Source organism: Lynx rufus, unplaced genomic scaffold, assembly GCF_022079265.1.
Source record: "Lynx rufus isolate CCGP_SWC_20201006 ecotype Redwood Valley unplaced genomic scaffold, mLynRuf1.p SCAF_21, whole genome shotgun sequence".
NCBI lineage: Eukaryota > Metazoa > Chordata > Mammalia > Carnivora > Felidae > Lynx > Lynx rufus.
Window position 1 is genome coordinate 21,041,518 of NW_025814836.1, and position 18,440 is coordinate 21,059,957.

Sequence of the window (18,440 nt, forward strand, 5' to 3'; positions counted from 1 at the left end):
AGAAGCAACAGACAGGCCGCTCTGTGGAGCACACTGCGAAGTCCAGGAGACCTCCTGTCAGCCCTGGTTCTGCCGGTCACCAGCTGTGAAAACCAGGGCTGGTTACTTTCTGAGCGTCCGCTTCTTCCGGGGTAAAATGTGCCTGGCTTTGAGCGCGTCTGCAGAAGGGACATACGGTTGTTGTTAACGTCCCACAGGTGGGCCCATTCTTGGGCGCTTGGCAGCCAGTTCCAGGATCTGGCCATGTAGCCCTTGTGAAAGGCTCCGAGCCTCTCCAGAGCATGTCCCTGGAGGGCCCCACCCCCCGTTTTCACCACTGTCTTGAAAGACACAGCGAATTTCCTGCTCTCCAGGCTCCAGAGAGTAGGGTTCAGAACCGTTGCTCCTCAAACACCCCTTCCAGAACAAAGATCCGTCTAGCCACCCGGCAAACACACAGGCTTCATGGCCTGCGTCAGCTGTGGACCTGAACCACGGGACCAAAACGTACGCTGAGGTTCAGGAAAACCACTGTGAAATCCCATGGGGAAGATTCCAAACCCGAAAGGCCTTGCTGGTCCCCGGAGCCTCCCTGCACGAAGCCTGTCCAAGGCAGCATCCTTCTGGGCTGAGCGGTGCTCTCCAGGTCTGCCCTGCACCAGCTCTAACTGCCCCGGAGGCTCTAACACCGCAGTAAACGTCTGGGACTTCGGGGCCCAGCAGGAAAACAGAGTCCTGGGCACTAAATGTTGCTCTCCCTGGCTCTTTAGACTTTTCAGCTCTCCTCAGATCTCACTCCCAGCACAAGGCCTGGCCTTGCACCTCGTAGGCAAAATAGAAGCCACCAGACCAGCCCTCCTGCCCTTTGCTGCCCCAAACCTCTAATCCCTCATCTTTCCTCTTGCCTCCTGCTGTGCTGAACAGCCCTCCCTTCACAGGCTGGTGGCACCCCTCCGTCCGAGCTGTGTGCTGGTCCCCCCCTCTTCTCAGGGGCCATTTCATTCCATCACCTCCTCTCCCAAGCATCCAAGTCTCCATGCATTAGACCAAAGCAAAGGTCGGATCTCTCTTGCTAAAAATGGAAGTTTTCCCCAATAGCCCCGCCCCTCGGCGATCCCAGTTCCAGACCTGGGACCACCGAGGACAAGGGAATGCGGAGCTGGGGCAATGCCCTCCCCAGGCCGTTCTAGAGGAGAGGAACTTCCATTTGGGGTCAGGCTGGGGGGAGCTCAAACTCAATTTAAACAGATTAAATCAATGAGGGTCAGGAGGTCCCTGTTGGACCTCCGCCTTGAGCTCACCCACCTTGCTCTACCTGTCTCACTGTTACCTGCTAAGGAGGCGAGCTCCAACAGAGCCTGCTGAGGCCCAGTGAAAGGTCCAATCCCACCCAGGAACGTCTCCTCAGTCCCTGTCCTCCACTCTTGCCCCAGATGTCCTGCATACAGAGTCCCTCCACCTAGGTAGAAGATGTCGTAAGTTACAGAAGGCATGGCAACCCCTTCCAGCTGGGTAAAGCCAGGAGCCCAGGGCACACAGCCGTGCCCAGCTCACTCATGCATTCTACTCTCGGCAGGACCCCCATGACTCCCACTTCCCGCAGCCCACAAGAGCCCCATGGGACAGTCTGGCCCACCTGAGGGTGTGCGTGCGGGTGTGTGGATAGGGTGTCCCTGAAGGATAAGCAGACTAGCCTGTAAGCCCAGAGCCCAGTCCTCCTCTGGCAAGGTCACGTCCTCAAGACCCAGGGAAGGTACAAACCAGCTCCATGTGAGGGAAAATCCTATCGACTTACTGGTTCGAGGGTCCCTCGGTTCTACTCCCCAAACCTGTTACACATCAGCTCTGAAGAAACGATCTCGATAAGCCTCGGCTGCTCAGGAAACAGAGCAGTCTCCCAGACACCAAGGAGGCGAGGGTCTCGGGCGCTTGAGCAATGTCTGGAGGAGTCAGGTTTGAACCTGGCCTCTGCTTCTTGTGCTGTGTGACCCTGGGTGAACCACTAGACCTCTCTGTGCCTCTAATTCTTCCTTGATAGGACGAGGAAAACAGTTCACTAGATGGATTTGACCTATCTGGAGGAGTCTCGATGAAAACCACCAGTGCAACAGATTACAGACACTTTTGTAAACGGGACTGAGCTAAGAAACTTCTTTAAAAGAGTAACAATTGAATAGGTGTGGCGGGAAATGTGAGAATTTCTGGATCTTTAACATTCTTTGCAGAATTGCCAAATAAGAGGTCTGATGCAGTCATTTCATTAGAAAATAAAGTGTTTATTAAGAAACTATACACTGAACACTCCTATAAGTCTCTGTGGAAATACAACGCCCCATTGTCATAGCACAAGGTGAGAAAATGGCAGAATAAAGGATGCTGGGGTGGATGGAGCCTGGCAGGCTGGAAATGAGGTAATGATTTACAATAATTAAAAACATCATCCTCAAGCTTACTCCTTAAAGCCACACTCGGGAGGAGGCCCTGGCCCAGAGGGTCAGCGGGACACGGTGGGGAACAGCCTGACACGAAGCGTTGGGGGGCAGGGTGGTGGGGAAGATGGCAGGAGCTGGATAAACACACATCTCAAGGCCCTGGAGGAAACCTGAATCCCCACATGACACTCTGGAAGCTACGGTGTCCGGGAGGCCACCCCAGATCCGGGCCAAGAACCTAGAAAGCTTCGTGGTTTGAAACCCCATGGAGGCATCTGCAGAATCAGGCTGGGAACCCGGCACAAAGAATCACCATCCACAGGACCCAGGAAGGAAAACCTTAAGCGGGACTCTTACTTCCCACGTCAACTTGCCAAAGGCAGAGACTATTCTCTATTACTGTGCGTCACCACCCCAAAACTTAGGGGGTTAAAAGCCACCACCATCTTGTCCGAGGAGCTCCCCGTGGGAGATCCCTGCTTCACACTCTCCGCCGTCCCATCAAGGGGCAGCCTGTGCCGACTTCCCACGACGGAGGCGCCTGGGCCAAGCCCGAAGTCCACTCGCCCAACACGGCAGCAAATCTGGGAGAGGTTCAGGCTCTACCACTGTGCCTTTCCTATCAGAGCTGGGGAGAGGCATCCCTTACCCTTTCCCTCTCCCCAGTGGATTACGTGGAAAATGGTGGGGGTGGGGGGAAGCAAACCCCCTCTTTGGGAGAGGGTGGCCATGGAGTAAGGCATGAGTCAAAGCAAGCAAAGTAAACACATATATTGACCAGAGAACAGGATGACACTTCCATGAGAGGGGCTGGAGGAAGCCAATTTTTCCTTCTCTTCCCCTTCAGTTCATCTTGGCCTTGAACTGGTGATTCCATTGGGTTCCGAAAGTTCTGAGAGTCAAGAGTAAGTGAGAGTGGGGGTAGAGAGCCAATCCTGGAATCAGGGACTTGTAGGAAGGGCCTTGGCCCCTGGCTCCCTCGGTCCCTTGTGGTCCTAGCAGGATGGCCAACTGATGGACAAGACCTCCCGCAGCAAAAGCTTGTCAGGACTGCCGATCTAGGGGCCAAGGAGTTTTCTAGTATCACACTCACTGTGAGCCATTCCAGAAAGAAGAGGAAGGTAGGGGGAAAATGTGTCCAAAAAAAGTATGGTTTTCTCCACCAAAAAAACCCTCAAAAAAACCAAAAATATATATATATATAGAAAATGATTGGTTTCCATTCTTTCCTCTGAGACCTAATCTGGTGCCAACACTTGGGCCTGGCTCCCCCTCTCTCAGCGCGTGGTCTCCACCTCTGCTTAGCCGCTCTTCCCCGCTGGAGGCTGCAGGGCGATGAGGTCACTAAGAGGACAGCCTGGTATCCTAGGGAGAGCCAGGGAGACCCCACGCTTCCAGGCAGGGTAAGTGAGGCCGGAGCACGGCTGGGCTTCCATCAGGCTTTCTCGTGCTGGTTGGGTTGTTTTTGTAAAGCAAGAGAATGGCTAGTGTGTTTAAAAGGTGGTTCTTGGTGCACAGGTTTTTAATTCTCTTTATCGGCTCTAAAGTTGGTGGCAGGAGCTGCCTCGGAGGCCGGGAAAAAAGGAGCACAGTGATGACTGAGGGAAAGGGCGACCCTGCCAGTAGCAGATGGGGGAAGACACCCATCTCGGTGGCGGTAAAGGGTGCAGGGGCACCGGTGGCTCATGCGGTTTCTACTTAGCATCCCCGGATCCAAAGAGAACAGCGCCTAGAGCTTCCCACCTCTCAGAGGGCCCAGCCTACCAAGGTGACATCAAAACAGGGAGGCTTAAAAGGAGTTTTTAAAAGCCATGACGTCCTTTGCTGAAATAAGCACTGACATCCTCAACATAGATGCCATGGTTAAGAGGCTTGGAATGTCCGGGAAGGCTTATTGGATTCAACATAATTTCTCTGAAACCTATAAAAAACAAAAACAAAAGAACAGAAAAACAGAAAAAAGCAAAATAAAGTAAAAACCAAAACCCCCAAAGAAGATCAAAACTAGGAGGGGAGACGGAGAGGGGGCTTGAGGGGGGTGGGGGAAGAGGGAGGTACGGACACAGATCTATCGGAAACGGTCAAACGAATTGTCAGCAAAAGGGAAGGAGAGGGAGGAGGGGATTAACTTAAAACCAAGCGTGGTCAGAGAAACTGGAAACACTCCATTTTGCTGCGGCCTCCGCTGAACCGAGGAAGGGAAGGGAGTCAAATATTCAGGGGCTTGGGCCTTGGATTGTCACGGAATAGCAGAACAGCCTCATCTAGGGAAGGGCACAGCCACTAGGGTCACTGGGATGGGGGGAAAGGGGCGGGAGGGAAAGCGTTCTCAGAACCTGCATTGCTAAGGGATACCAGAGGGCCACTTCTAACCCTAGGAGCTGGAATTCTATAGGTTGCCTTGACCATACCCGTGGGGGTGGCGGGGGCGGGGGGGGGGGGAGGGATGGGAACGGAGCATTATTCTTCCAAGCCTGCCAGCTCTCTCTCATTGACTTTTGGTCTCATTTCACCGGCTCGGTGGAAATTTAGGAAATAACGGCTGTTCTCGCAGCCTTATCGTGACTCCAAGTCTTACAGAGGATAAAAACGCCCTGGAGGAATGACAATGGCGGCCACTTGCACGACAGCTCAGCTCCTTTCCGGCCTCGCTGCCATAGACTGAATTAGGAGATCCAGAGACGTGGGTGTTCCTGATCAAATCTCCAGATGGAGGTTTCTCAATCAACCCCAGATTATAATAATGTCTGTGAAATAACATCTGTCTAGAGTGTGTGTGTGTGTGTGTGTGTGTGTGCGTGTGCGTGTGTGTGTGCATGCGAGCACGCACCTGCAGACAAGACAGGAGCAAGCCTATCTTCTCATGAAAGCTACGGGCAGGTATGTGAAGGGCACAATGGACAGCTGGATGTTGGGGACGTGATGGGGACAGACTGAGCTGGTTGCACAGAGACTCTCTCCTCCTCATTCCTGGATCACGTGATGCTCAAAACACAGTGGAGTAATCTGGACACTGGGAGCTCTCCATCTGTAGGGAGCGGGGTCAGATTTGTGAAGACGGAGGGAAACTTCCTTGTCTGTGACATCATGTTTAGAGAGAGGCTCAGCTTCAGGATGAGAGGTTTCTGCGATAGCTTCCCCGTGCTAACCAGGGACGAGGGCTCTCTTGGGTCTGAGGTGGAAGGAAAGGCAGGCCACGGGTCTGGGCAGCCTGCCTAGGAGGTGTGGGACACCACTGTTCCTGTCCAGGTTGTGGTCCCTCTCTTGCTTCTCCCACACCCTTCGCCTCGGCCCTATGACATGTCCTCCCTGGAAGACTCGTCTGACCTAAGGGATTTTTAGTACCAATCCCACACTGGGCACCTAGTCATCCCCCAGTCCTCTGGGACATACTGGAGACTCCATGTGGTCTTAAGATCTGAAGAATCAAAACTGGTTGGGGGTGGGGCCTGTACTGCATACAAAGACGTCAAAGGAGGTAACTCACCATGTGACCTTGGGTAAGCCACTTCCCCACTCTGGACCTCGGGCTCCTCATATATATAGTGAGTTGATGAGACTAGATGATCTCTATTGTCCTTCAAGTTTAAAATCCCATGATTGTCTATGTTTGAAAAGACCCCTGGCAGAAGAGGCAGACACGGGGGAATTAATGGTCAGTATTGAGCCCCAAGCGCAGAAACAAGGGGAAGTATTTTTCACGTGCACGATGCCGGAAGCAGAAGCCAGGTGTTCCCCGATCCGTAGTCAACACTGCTTTACCTAGAGGGGCACCTGGTTCATCTCATGCATACAGTCTACAGACACTGTCCTCACAGTATCACACGGGAGCATTCAAGAACTGCGCCAGGGGGTCAGGGAAGGTTTGCCGTCCCCATGAACTCTGTCCAACCCCCTCCCTCACATCCTTGCCCCCCACCCCCCAATCCTCCTTCTTGGACCAGAGCAACCTGAACGTGTGCCCATCATTGCTCTTCTGGATGCCATTCCCAGGGCTGGAAGGAGGATTCTTATCACTTAGGTAATGGCCCTGCAAGTCCCAAGACCCTCTTTCTGTCCCCTTCTTTCTCCAAGAAAAAATTCAGCTAATCTCTAAGAGGAAAACAATTTGATAAGCGGGGGAGGACGAGGAGATGGGGCATGGGGCGGTGGCGAGTTTGGTCCCTCAAAATCTTTCCTGCCTGAGTCAGGGCATAAACAGTTGGAACGATAAATGCTGTTGGTTCAGTGGACCCAAGGACCACAACTCCTATGAAAGGCTTATCGTTATAGCTGGAGAGTGAAATCTCCTTTGGAGGCCACGCAGCATCATGGGTCCTGGAAGGCTCCGTGTTGGATCCATTAAAGGCAGGGCCAAGCCTGCCTAAGCCTCTGCCAAGGTCCCTGAAGCTGCCTCCGTGAACATGAGCCTTTTCCCATATTAGCCGGGATCTGAAGTTTGTTTTCTCTGGAACTCTTTCCCAGGTGGAGCCTTTCCAAGATTCTAAGTGCTGAATCCTGATAGCATAGGAGGCACTGCTCCAAGATCCTCTATTCCTCCCCCTCTTGCTCTGAGCAGCCCTGGAGCAGGAAGGAAAAGGCATCTGCTTGGGGGAGGGCAGGGGAGACCAGGACCACCGTGGACACTGACTGGGAAAAGCACAGATGGATGCAGGGAGGGCCGAGGAGGGGCAAAGCCACCTCCAAAGAAGGCCTTGCTCACTGTGCCCCCACGGACCCCCGTGTGTCTAACCTTTTCCTCCATCTGGTGACTGCTCTACACAAAGTCGTGCAGCATAGAGTTCACTGTGGGCGCTCCATAACTCAGAACAGAGCCTGGTCTTCAGGGACTGTCTGGTATAGGTTTCCTGAGAAGGGAGCCAGAGACTCTGGGATAGTTTGGGGAAGGGAGGGGCGCTGGGAAGGCAGGCTGGGGGAGAAGGGGCGCTGAGCACCCACAGTACTGGATGAAAGGACCGGAGCCAATCCCCCCGGGGCCAAAAGCAGGTCAAATCTTCAAGGGCAAGTGATTCAATATTCACTGCAGCAGAGAAGGGAGGGTTCCAACGGCCGTGCAACACAGAAGGGGGCCTAGACCTTCAAGCCTCTCCACTTTTCTGACAGCCTCACAGATCCCAATCATCTGTCCCTCTCTGTGGTCTCACCACAGCCCCAGGGCCGACCCCTGGCCTTGGCGACCTAGGGCCCCCAGCTTTCTGGCACCTGCCAGCGAGAACTTCCTTGCATCTCCTCTGCCTACACACTCCTCACATGGCTTCGGATTCTCCCGGCCTCCTTTTCTGTCCCTGCTTCTTCCTTTTGTTATGTGACATGATAATTTCGTTACCTAACTCCATAAAGTGGTTTAGGTTGTGGCCTTGATAAAAGGCCCAATACCGAATGGAGCTCTACTGGATTATTTTCCAACATTTCCTCTTCAAATGTATTTGTTTGTCATCTTCAAGTTGCTACATCACACGAGTGCTTAGCACTTATATTGAGAGAAGCACTTTATACTCAACAGTGGGCTGAAATACACAGGAGTCCTGGCGCTGAGGTCATGGGTGCCTTGGTAGGGAACCGGAGGCCCAGAGCAATTCAGATCCTTGTCCAGAGAGAGAGAGAGACAGAGACAGAGACAGAGAGCAGGAGGGGACAACAGGACAGATGGAAGGGCAAGAATCCTGCTCTGCACCGCACCCCAGCCAGGGGGTATTGTCTCCAAAGCCTCCTCACTTTTCCCAAGGGGTAAGAAGAGGTGAGAGGTTTTGAACCATGCTGCAGGAAGGCACGGACTGAAGAAGGGAGCTGTAACATGTCCAGCTGTAACAACCCTACCACCAGATGCATCACTGAGCGCCTTGGCATCCAAAGATCTATGTAAGTTAGGGACAGTGCCAGGTGATGCCTGTGGCTAATTCAGTATCGCCCAGCATCCTTGAAGGGCTGACGTTATTAACTCCATTTTAAATGTGGGAATACTAAGGCGTGATAATATATTTAAAAAACAAGCAAACCAACCAAGTTCACTTGTGGCAGAATCTGATGCTGACCCAAGCTCTACACAACCCCAAAGTCCTTATACGTAACTACTTCGCAGTATGGCTTCCATTTATTGAAAATCAATATCCAGGGAAAAGAGGCTGAAATGGAGGTCAAGGCAGCAGTGGTGGGGACATTCTGCAGGGGAGGCAGGACTTTATACATGGCTCCCTCTACAAGACCCAGACGGAGGACAGGAGTCATCTTTCCTCACTAACAGCTTCCCTGGCCAGGGAGATGAGCATCCCATGCCCGCCCCTGCCCTCCTCCAGCAGGTGCCTGGTCTAACCTTACCCCAGGCTGCTTCATCTTCTGCACTGCCCTTACAGTAACACTTTGCATGGCCTAGGACCTTCCAAGTAAGGAATCCCAAACTGTATCTACACATGGACTCCTTCATTTTGATGGCACTTCTGTGAGTTCAGCTCAGGAAGGATGAAAAGTCAACCTGATGAAAGAGAGATGGTAATGAGTTTGGAGAGAAGAGCAGTTACCCAGAATATTGTTACGCCCATAGCAAGAGTGTGAAGTATCTGAGAATACCCCTAGGAAGCCAAGCATGGTGCCCAGGAGAACTCTCTCCCCGGCACCCTCCCCTAGGCCACTATGTAAACAAGAAGGGACAGGAACGAGTGCATTATGGTAAAGAAAAGCTCCACCACAGGTCTCTCTTTCTGCATTTCCTGCTTGTGTGGGGTCATGGAAAGAAGGTCACCAGGGAGTCCTACTGGTCCCTGGGATACGACCTTTGTTCTGCACCTTTGGCTCCTGATGTGGCCACCGCTCTGTCTTCAACCTATGTTCTTTCTTCTCCTGCCATTAGATGCAACAGAAGGCTGGTACCAATGACCCAGGTGGGTAGGACTCAAATGCCTTGGCTTGCTGTCCATGATACAGCTTGCTTAAAATTCTCCTATCTCTTCTGCTTTTATTCTGAGGTTGCAAACCTAACCTATAGGCCATATGTGGCTCCAGGACGTGTCTTTTTTCGGCACAATTTCTTTTTAAAATTTTTTTACTTAGTTGCCAACATTTAAAACTCGGGAGATTTCACATTTAAAATTTCCACATTTCTAGCTTCCCTTGAAAATCCAAGAGTGCTGGCAATGCTGGGCCAGCTATTTCTGCACAGTGACAATCAGAGCAACATGGTAGCCACTCAATTTAGACAGGGCACGTGTTCTCTGCTTTTCCATGCACTCTACCACTCCCTGTTACCGTCTACCTGGCCCCTTGACTTATTTTCAATACCTGCATGGTTTGTCTTAGAGTTTCCTACTCTACGAGGAACACAAAGCCAGCACTAGGTTATGGGCTGTGCACTAAAGGCCAGGAAATGTCATCTCAGCCAAGCCTTGCTATCTGTCCCTGTAATGACCAGACTATGCTCCCTCTAGTCATGGCTTAACACCTACATCCAAGGGACAAACCTATCTCAGAAGGCAGAGGCAGTTCAGGAACTCAACCGCACGGGTAAGAGGGCATCGTGTTTGGAAATAAAATTCCCAGTGAGAAAACGTGCCGGAGACCGCACACAACGCTGCTGTTGGGGAGAAGGTGGCACTACAGCACCGTCACTGGCTGTGTGTTCCACGCTGCTTACACGTATAAGGCACCTGACCAAACGCTGTCAAGTGCCAGCTATCAGGCCTCTTCACACAGCCACTCCATTCCACGGGACATGATCTGACCCAAGTATCCTTACGCGGACAAACATGCTACAAAGGGTCCCACAGGCTGCTCAAATGTACTTGGCTGCTGAACTGAAACGTCCCTCTTGTACATTTCCCGGCTAAGAGTGTGGAACGGAGATTCCCCAACGTCAGTATGCAGTGCCTCTTCTCGTAAAGCTGCCTCGGTACAACCCGGAAAATAAACGATGAGACCTCCCTGGCCCATGTGCCAAGTCTGGTTCCAGTTGTGTGCAGATATTCTGAGGGAGGGGACTGAGGCTGAATGTACCCCAAATGTGATTTAGCGCATAGAATCATGCCCAAAGGAAGTCAGTGGGAGGGCATCCACACCTGGGTGATGCAAAAGGGCACAGAACATTGAGATCCTCAGATGGCAGCAAGAGGCTAGCCCCTGACGGAAGCTTGAGCGCTCTGTGACTCTTCCCTGATGGGTATTTTCAAGGCTTGCACTCAGAAGCAGGAGGATGTGCCCGGGGGCTCCATCCCTGGCATCAGGAAGATTGTCCCAACGATAAGTGCATCTTGGCTGAAAGGGGTGAACGTTAGTCCCAGAGAAAGGGAAATTTCTTCCACTCTAGGGCGTGGATGAAGTGACCACTTAAAATACTCCATAAGCCATGGAGTAAAAGTAGTCATATGTCCACCATTCTCAAAATTAACCATATAAGGGACAACCTGTAACGGCAGAACGTCGCCTTCTCTTGTTGAGCTGAGAGGAGAGGGAGCCTCAGGTGTTGAGAACCGTTATCTTCATCCCTCCCCTCCCACTCCCTGAACTTCAAGATGGCTGTCTTTACATTCAGCACATTTTTCCCTTTCTTGACTTTTTAATCTTTTCAATTGTTTGAAATATTCACGAAGTATAGACAAGAGCAAAACTATGCGCTCACCACCCAGTATCAACAAGTGACAATATTCTGGTATCTTCTTCCCAAATTTTGAGAGAAATAATACATCACAGCTATGGGTCTGAACACAAGAGCCGGTCCACGATCCTCTTCTGCTTATATCCCAAACCAGAGTTAACCACTTCCCTGAAATAGATGATCATTTCTAAGCACCTCTGAATAATTTTGCTACCTAGGTATATCTCGATACACACATCACAGCATTATTTTGCCTCAACAAGGGACGTTTTCTAGATTTATCTATGTGGATCTATGTTGATCCAGGTAGCTTTCATTAATTTTAACTGATGTAGTCTACCATGTGACCATACTGCAAATCATTTATCTGTTCTACCAACTGCCATTTGTTTCCATTTTCTCATTATTCTTTTAAAAGTTGCAATAAGTATTATTGCACAAGTCTCTTCATGTGAGTGTGGGAGAGTTTCTCTAGAGCAGCAGTTGGCAAACTTTTCCCACATAGGGACAGACAATGAATATTTTAGGCTTTATACAAATCATCAAATCTGTTGCCACTACTAAATTCTGCCATTGCAGTCTGAAAGCAGTCACAGACAACACATAAACAAATAACCATGTTCCAATAAAACTTTATTTACAAAAACAGATGGGAGCCACTTTTGGCCACTGGCCCAAAGGCCGCCATTGGCCAACCTCTACTCTAGAGGTTTGTTACTCAAAGTGTGGGCATGTGGAACACCACCAGCAGCAGCAGCAGGTGGGAATTTGGTAAAAATGGAAAATCTTACATCCCCCTAAATCAACATCTGCACTCTAACAAGCTCTTTAGGTGATGTGTGTGCAAAAAAAAATTTTTTTGAGAAGAATGGCTTTAGAGGATTTCCTTATAATTTAGTGGATATAAATCTTTCAGTGTATTCTTTCATGTTTCCCCAAAGTGATGGTACTAACTCATATTTCTAGGATCACTAAACAGGTGAACTTCTTGCCCCGTATCCCCATATCAGATATTATTTCATGTGTGATAGATGTTATCTCCTTAAGGTTTTAAGGTGTATTTCCCTGATTACTTCTCAGGTTGTGTATCATATACAATGTGTGTGTGTGTGTGTGTGTTTAGACAGATTGATAGATATGTAAAGTCTGTATCTGTATCTATATATAAACAGATCTGTAAAGTGTGTGTGTGTATATATATGTATATGTGTGTGTATATATATATATGTATATATGTGTGTGTGTGTATATATATATATACACACACACTTCTTGGTCATATATATATATATATATATATATATACACACACACACATACATACATATATATATATAGGTTGTTGGTCTTTTGATTTGTAGGAGTTTGTTTATTCTGTCTACAAACTCTCTGTTGGATACATGGGTTGGAATTATATTCCTCTAGTCTATGGTTTGTCTTTTAACTTAGTATATGGCATCTTACATAGATTTGTTTTTAAATTCATGTAGTCAAATGGATTAATCTTTCACTTTATGATATTTATAATCTGTATCTTAAGATTTTCCCTCCTCAAAGTCAAATTATATCATCTTTGCTTTTATGTTTAACAATCTACCCTAGAGAAGAACTGCAAATAATTGATGTAGAGACTCCTCACTGAAGGAGGTAGAGTTTCAGTCCCCACTCTGAGTATGTGCTTTGCTTATTAGGTTAATTTCAAAGAAAATGGTAAAGGGCAAAAGTAATTCTATAGTGGAGAGGGCACCTGGGTGGCTCAGTCAGTTAAGTGTCTGACTTTGACTCAGGTCATAATCTCGTGGTTCGGGAGTTCAAGCCCCACATGGGGCTCTCTGCTGTCAGTACAGAGCCCACTTCAGATCCTGTCTCCCCTTCCCTCTCTGCCCCTAACCACCCTTTTCATGTGTGTGTGTGTGAGCGCGCGCACACACACTCTCTCTCTCTCTCAAAAGTAAACATTAAAAGAAAAAACTTTACAGTGGAGAATCTTGGCAAACAGTGCCTCAGCCAGGTGATTGAAGTGAGCCTCATCAGTGACAACATGTGATCACTGTGATGTGATGTGATGTGATGTGATGTGATGTGATGTGATGAAAATGGCACTTACCTCTGTGATCTTTCTTCCTAAAACCCATACCCCAATTGACAAGTCTAAATTGGAAGACATTCTGCATAGAATCTGACCAGTGCTCCTCAAAACTGTCAAGGTAATCAAGGACAAGGAAAGTCTGAGAAACTGTCGTAGATCGGAAGAGGCAAAGAAAACATGATAACTGAATATAATGTGGTATTCTGGAGGGGATCATGGAGCAGAAAAAAAAAAGGGGGGGAAAAACCAGTGAATCAGAATAAAGTATTGAGTTTAGTTAACAGCAATGTACTGATTCTGGTTTCTTAGTTGTGACAAATGTATCATGGCAATACAGGATGATTACAACAGGGGAAGCTGTATAAGGGAGTTCTCTGTACTATCATTACAATTCTCTGTATATCTAACTATTAAAAAAAACCCTTTTGAAACAAAGTTCTACTTTTAAACTTCAACCAGAATTTACAACTTATTTTGTGACTGATATGAGGTGATAATTTAACTTTATTTTTCCCATTGTGGTTTTACATTATTGTTCTTCCCTTTCATACTGATTTGCAGTGACATATCAAAAATACACACTTATCCACACATCTATCTGTCTAGATTTATGTAACTACATACATAGGTGTATGTATGTATGTTTTCTAAGTACTTAAAAAAATATTATACTTTGTCCTGTTTGTCTCTGCTGTCTTAATTACTGTAACTTTATAACGTCCTTTTGTCTACTGTAACAAATCTCCTCAATCTTTACCTTCTTTTTTAAAAAAATACCCTAGGTATGGTCTTTAATTCTTTCATATGAATTACAGAATAAGCTTATCAAGCAAGTGCCTTCAAAAACCCTGCTGGGATTTTTTACTGTATTTAACTTACAGAGTTGAGGGTGAATCAACAACTTTATTATATCAGTTCTTCCTACTCATGATGAAGATATATGCTCCATTTACTATTCTTCTATTATTAATAATGTTTTATATTTTTCCATAAAATCTTGCATATCTTTGTGAGACTTATACTTTTTCAGAGCTTCATTTTTTAAGTTTTATTCCATTTTTGCTACTGTAAATGAGATTTGTTTTCACATACATTTTCTAATGGTGTTTAGGGAATATATTGATTTTTGTTTATTGATCTTGTATTTGGAATTCTGCTGAACTCTCCAGTTAGTTCTATAGTTTTCTGATGTTCTCTATAGGGTATTTCTTTTCTTGCCTTTTTTTTTTCTTTCTTTTCTTGCCTTATTGCATTGGCTATGATCACGAGAATATTGCTTAATAAAGGTAATGACAACCAGCATCCTTATCATTAGATTTGTTTCCATGTGTTTCATGCTTTTTGACTGCAGTTCATTTTAAGTAGGATTTTTTTTCCTTTTCCTTTTTCATTCACTCATCACTGTCCAATGTTGTTTTTGTTGTTGTTATTGCTGTTCTTACTATTGCTTCCACTTGGGCCCTTACAACATCAATTTTGAACTAGTCTTATGATGATGGCTTGGGGCCCCTACACAGTAGGGATATAGCAGAATAGTCTTCAGATACTTGGGTAGCTTAACTTAGTTCATCATCTCAAAGGCTGCATCTTTATCCTCTCTCCCCCACTTCTTAGGCTCAGAGATTCCTATTTCCTGTGCTCACAGACAGGAAATGACATTATTTTTTCAGACTCTTTTCATCAGTGTGAAAGTTTGTCCTCAGCCCATGACTCCAAGCAGTAAATCTAATCCCCTAACAATTTGGAGCACCGTAGTTCTGCAGATCCTTTCAGAGCTAAATTCCCATACCTACTTTCTGCCTCTAGACTTAAAAGCCCAGCATGAGGATGGATGTAGCTCTGCTCATCATCTTTTATTTCTGTACTATTTCTGGTCTACCAGGTTATTTATCTTGTTTAGGGGAAGAGGCTAGCTATGTCTTTTTAAGTTTTTATGTCATTGTTTTATGTTTTCAGCAAGGGAGATGCACTAAGCCATGAACTCATTACACCATCTTGATCAGGACCCAATTATTTTTCTTCCTTTCCACATTAGAGAAAACACGTATTTTCCTTGTTTCCAAAGCCAACCATTTATATGATGCCTTCAATCCTATCTCCGACTTCCTTCTTCAGGTATTTCCTACCCCTGGCATCTTCCTTCTCTCCTGTTCTATTCCCCTTTCTGCAGAAATCTATATATGGTCACCTCTATCTTTTGGTATGTACACACCTATCAAACCCAGCCTCACACTCCCAGACTCACAACCAAGTAAATGATGGAGCACTGTCCTCCACTTTACCATACATACCATTTAGTGTCATTCCATATCCTTAGTTCTTTTGGGCACCAACATGTTGCATAATTTGATCCCAACTATAACCCCCACTGCCACACAGATCACTCATGCTTAACTTTCCATAACCTAAGTTCTCTTCCCTCCAGAGAAACTACTCTCTTTGAAGATCACCAATGATTACTCCACAACCAGATTTTCTCCGTTCCTTTTTAGCTTGATCATTCCACACATGTGGCACCTTGACCACCCCATATCCCTTATGACATTTACATTTACAACACTGTGCCACTCTGCTCATCTTCCTACTTTCTATTCCCTCTCTTTCTGTTGGCTTCTCTTCCTCCACCTGTGCCTACTGTGGTTTCCTCATGCTCTAATCCCTGACTACTCAAAGTGTGGTTCTTATGGGGCACATGGGTGGCTCAGTTAGTTAAGTGACTGATTCTTGGTTTCGGCTGAGGTCATGATCTCGCAGTTTTGTGAGGTCAAGCCCTGTGTTGGGCCCTGCACTGGCAGCACAGAGCCTGCTTATAATTCTCTGTCTCCTTCTCTCTCTTCCCCTCCCCCACTCACATGGTCTCTGTCTCTCTCAAAATAACCGTTAAAAAAAAAAAGTGTGGTTCTTAGACCAGCAATAGCAGCATCACCTGAGAGTTTGCTAGAAATGAAGAATCTCAGGCTCTCTTCCAAACCTGAGTCAGAATCCGCACTTAACTTCTCTGCCATGTTGAAACCCAGGAAGGATGCATGTGCAACATCTCTCCCTATTTTCCCACCTGACAGATCAGAGTTTTAGAGAATAGAAAAGTTGTTTTTTAGAACTGTGTGATATGACTCGTGTGTATGTGAATCTGTATAACAATATGCCACATTATTTTGAGGTTCTACAATAGTATCTTGGCATTTGCGAGGCATTTCTTGTTCCAAAACTTTAAATAATGATTATGTTAGCCTCAAAATATCTTGGTGAGGTAAGGAAAGAAAAAAAATTATCATCTTAGCATCAGTGCCTCCTACCCCTGACTTGACTATGTGGCCCTCCCAGAAGCAAGGTCTTCAACTCTGTCTGGTACCCCAAGGTGCCTGACTTTCCTCAGGGTCGTGACCATATTGTTTAAGATCCAATGAGCAAAAACCAAATGCCAGAGTCTAGCAGGAAATGTAATCAACAAAGTCCAAATCCCTGGGCGGTATCAATTTTAAGAAGATTATTTTAGAGTAGGGTATGGCTAATAGGATCACAGGGCTGGCGCATTCTAAATTTACAGCCCTAACTATTAAATAACATAAACTTGTGAGTTGTTTTTCTGGCTCTGAATTTTTATGATTAGGGATGATAAAGAAGATATTGAAGATGATAATGGAGGAGAAGATGAAAAGAAGTCAGAAAAGGGCTCCACCATACATCTGTATAAAGCAACAGTTCTTAACCTATCTTGGGGCCCTCTTTAATTTCTTTAATGAAAGCATGCAGACACAGAGACATACAAGAAAGACTCATGCATTTTGGGCAGTGGAGGTATCACAATCTCCCTAAATACCCTAATTAACAGTGGCAGACACATGTTACACAGATCACAAAGCATCAGAACTTTGCAATGACAGACAACTGTGACAGACACCAGCAAAGAAAAACGCAAATCCCTGCTTCCACTGTGCTCCAAATCTCTAAATTGCTGACCCATGCTGAGGATCACCTATGCCCATAGGAAACTGTTCAGAACTGGAAAAAGGAAGTGGGAATACCAATAGAAATAAAACATAATAGAGGTGCCTGGGTGGCTCAGTCAGTTAAGCGTCTGACTTTGGCTCAGGTCATGATCTCTTGGTTTGTGGGTTCGAGCCCCGTATCAGGCTCTGTGCTGACAGCTCAGAGCCTGGAGCCTGCTTCGGATTCTGTGTCTCCCTGTCTCTCTCTGCCCCTCCCCTGCTTGCGCTCTGACTTTCTCTCTCAAAAATAAATAAAATATTTTTTTAAAAAAGAAGGAAGACATAATTATTGCTCTAGACTAGAAGCTTAAAATCCAGTGCCAAATATGTAAGGGATACCTCTTCTTAGGCTTACCTAGCACTAATTTTCCAAATATCTGAGTATCAATCTTCCAGGAGTCAAAAAAAAAAGGGGGGGGAGTTTACAGTCAATCAGACTCCTAAAACAAATGATTAGATACGGGATATACTCTAGTGAGTGTCAAGAGACAGGTGCCCACCACAGCTGAGGAGTTCAGTGAAGGAGTGATCACATGTGAAGGGAAAGAGGTGGTAGAGATGGTCCCTAGGCAGAAATATGTAGTGGTGGGGGTGGCATTCCAAACGGTGGGAGCAGCTTAAGAAAAGTACAGCAAGTGGGAGATTATTATGGGTTTATCTGCGCCCCCCTCCCCCCCCAAAAAATAACCCTAGCACTTGAGAAGCTGACCTTATTTGGAAACAGAGTCTTTAAAGATGGTCAAGCTAAGAAGGCAAGGTCATAACGGCAGGCCCTAATCCAATATGACTGTGCCCTTATAAAAATGAGAAATTTGGAACACAGGTAGACATCCACACCCACCCACATCCACCCCCCCCACCCCCACACACACATACACCATGTGAACAGGAAGGCAGAGACTGGGCTGACGTGTCTACAAGTAATGCCCAAGAGTGTCAGCAAAGTACCTGAAGCCAGGAAAGAGTCAAGGAGCAGATCTTTCCCTAGCGTCTTCAGAGGGAGCCTGGCCCCAGCAACACCTTGGCCTTGGATTTCTGGCCCATGAGACAGTAAATGTTGTTCTAAGCTATCTGGTTAGTGGAACTGTGTTACATAAGCCTTAGCAAACTGAGACAGGGATGTCCTTCCAGAAAAGCACAGAGTATGATTCAGCTGGAACATAAAGCAGGAGTAAAGGAGAGATGGGCACAAGATCAGCAGGGGCAGTGGGAAACTAGTACTGGGGACAACGTGTGAGTCACCTCCCAAAAATGGGACTTCAATCAAGTGATGGTGGTAGAGCCGCATGGTAGAGAGAATGGAGAAGCAGGGACTGCTGTGAACTGATGACAGATAGCTGAGGACAGATGGATGGATAAATGAAGACAGA

The 18,440-nt window shown here is 47.0% G+C and overlaps 1 protein-coding gene across 5 annotated transcripts in view; it reads right to left on the reverse strand.

The window, feature by feature from the left end:
* The window catches only part of NTRK3 (neurotrophic receptor tyrosine kinase 3), a 380,742-nt gene that overhangs the window by 95,825 nt on the left and 266,477 nt on the right, over nt 1-18,440 (reverse strand). For 2 of the 5 annotated variants that reach the window (XM_047086794.1, XM_047086793.1), the window contains 2 exons: nt 5,899-6,033; nt 2,260-4,332 (listed from right to left, as the gene is read on the reverse strand). The exons of 2 other annotated variants lie outside the window; for them this stretch is intronic. In XM_047086794.1, the coding sequence (XP_046942750.1) occupies nt 4,214-4,332; nt 5,899-6,033 (254 nt within the window). In that variant the 3' untranslated portion in view covers nt 2,260-4,213. Of the gene's footprint in view, nt 1-2,259; nt 4,333-5,898; nt 6,034-18,440 lie in introns of those variants that run through there. One more of the 5 variants, XM_047086795.1, reaches the window with a different exon arrangement.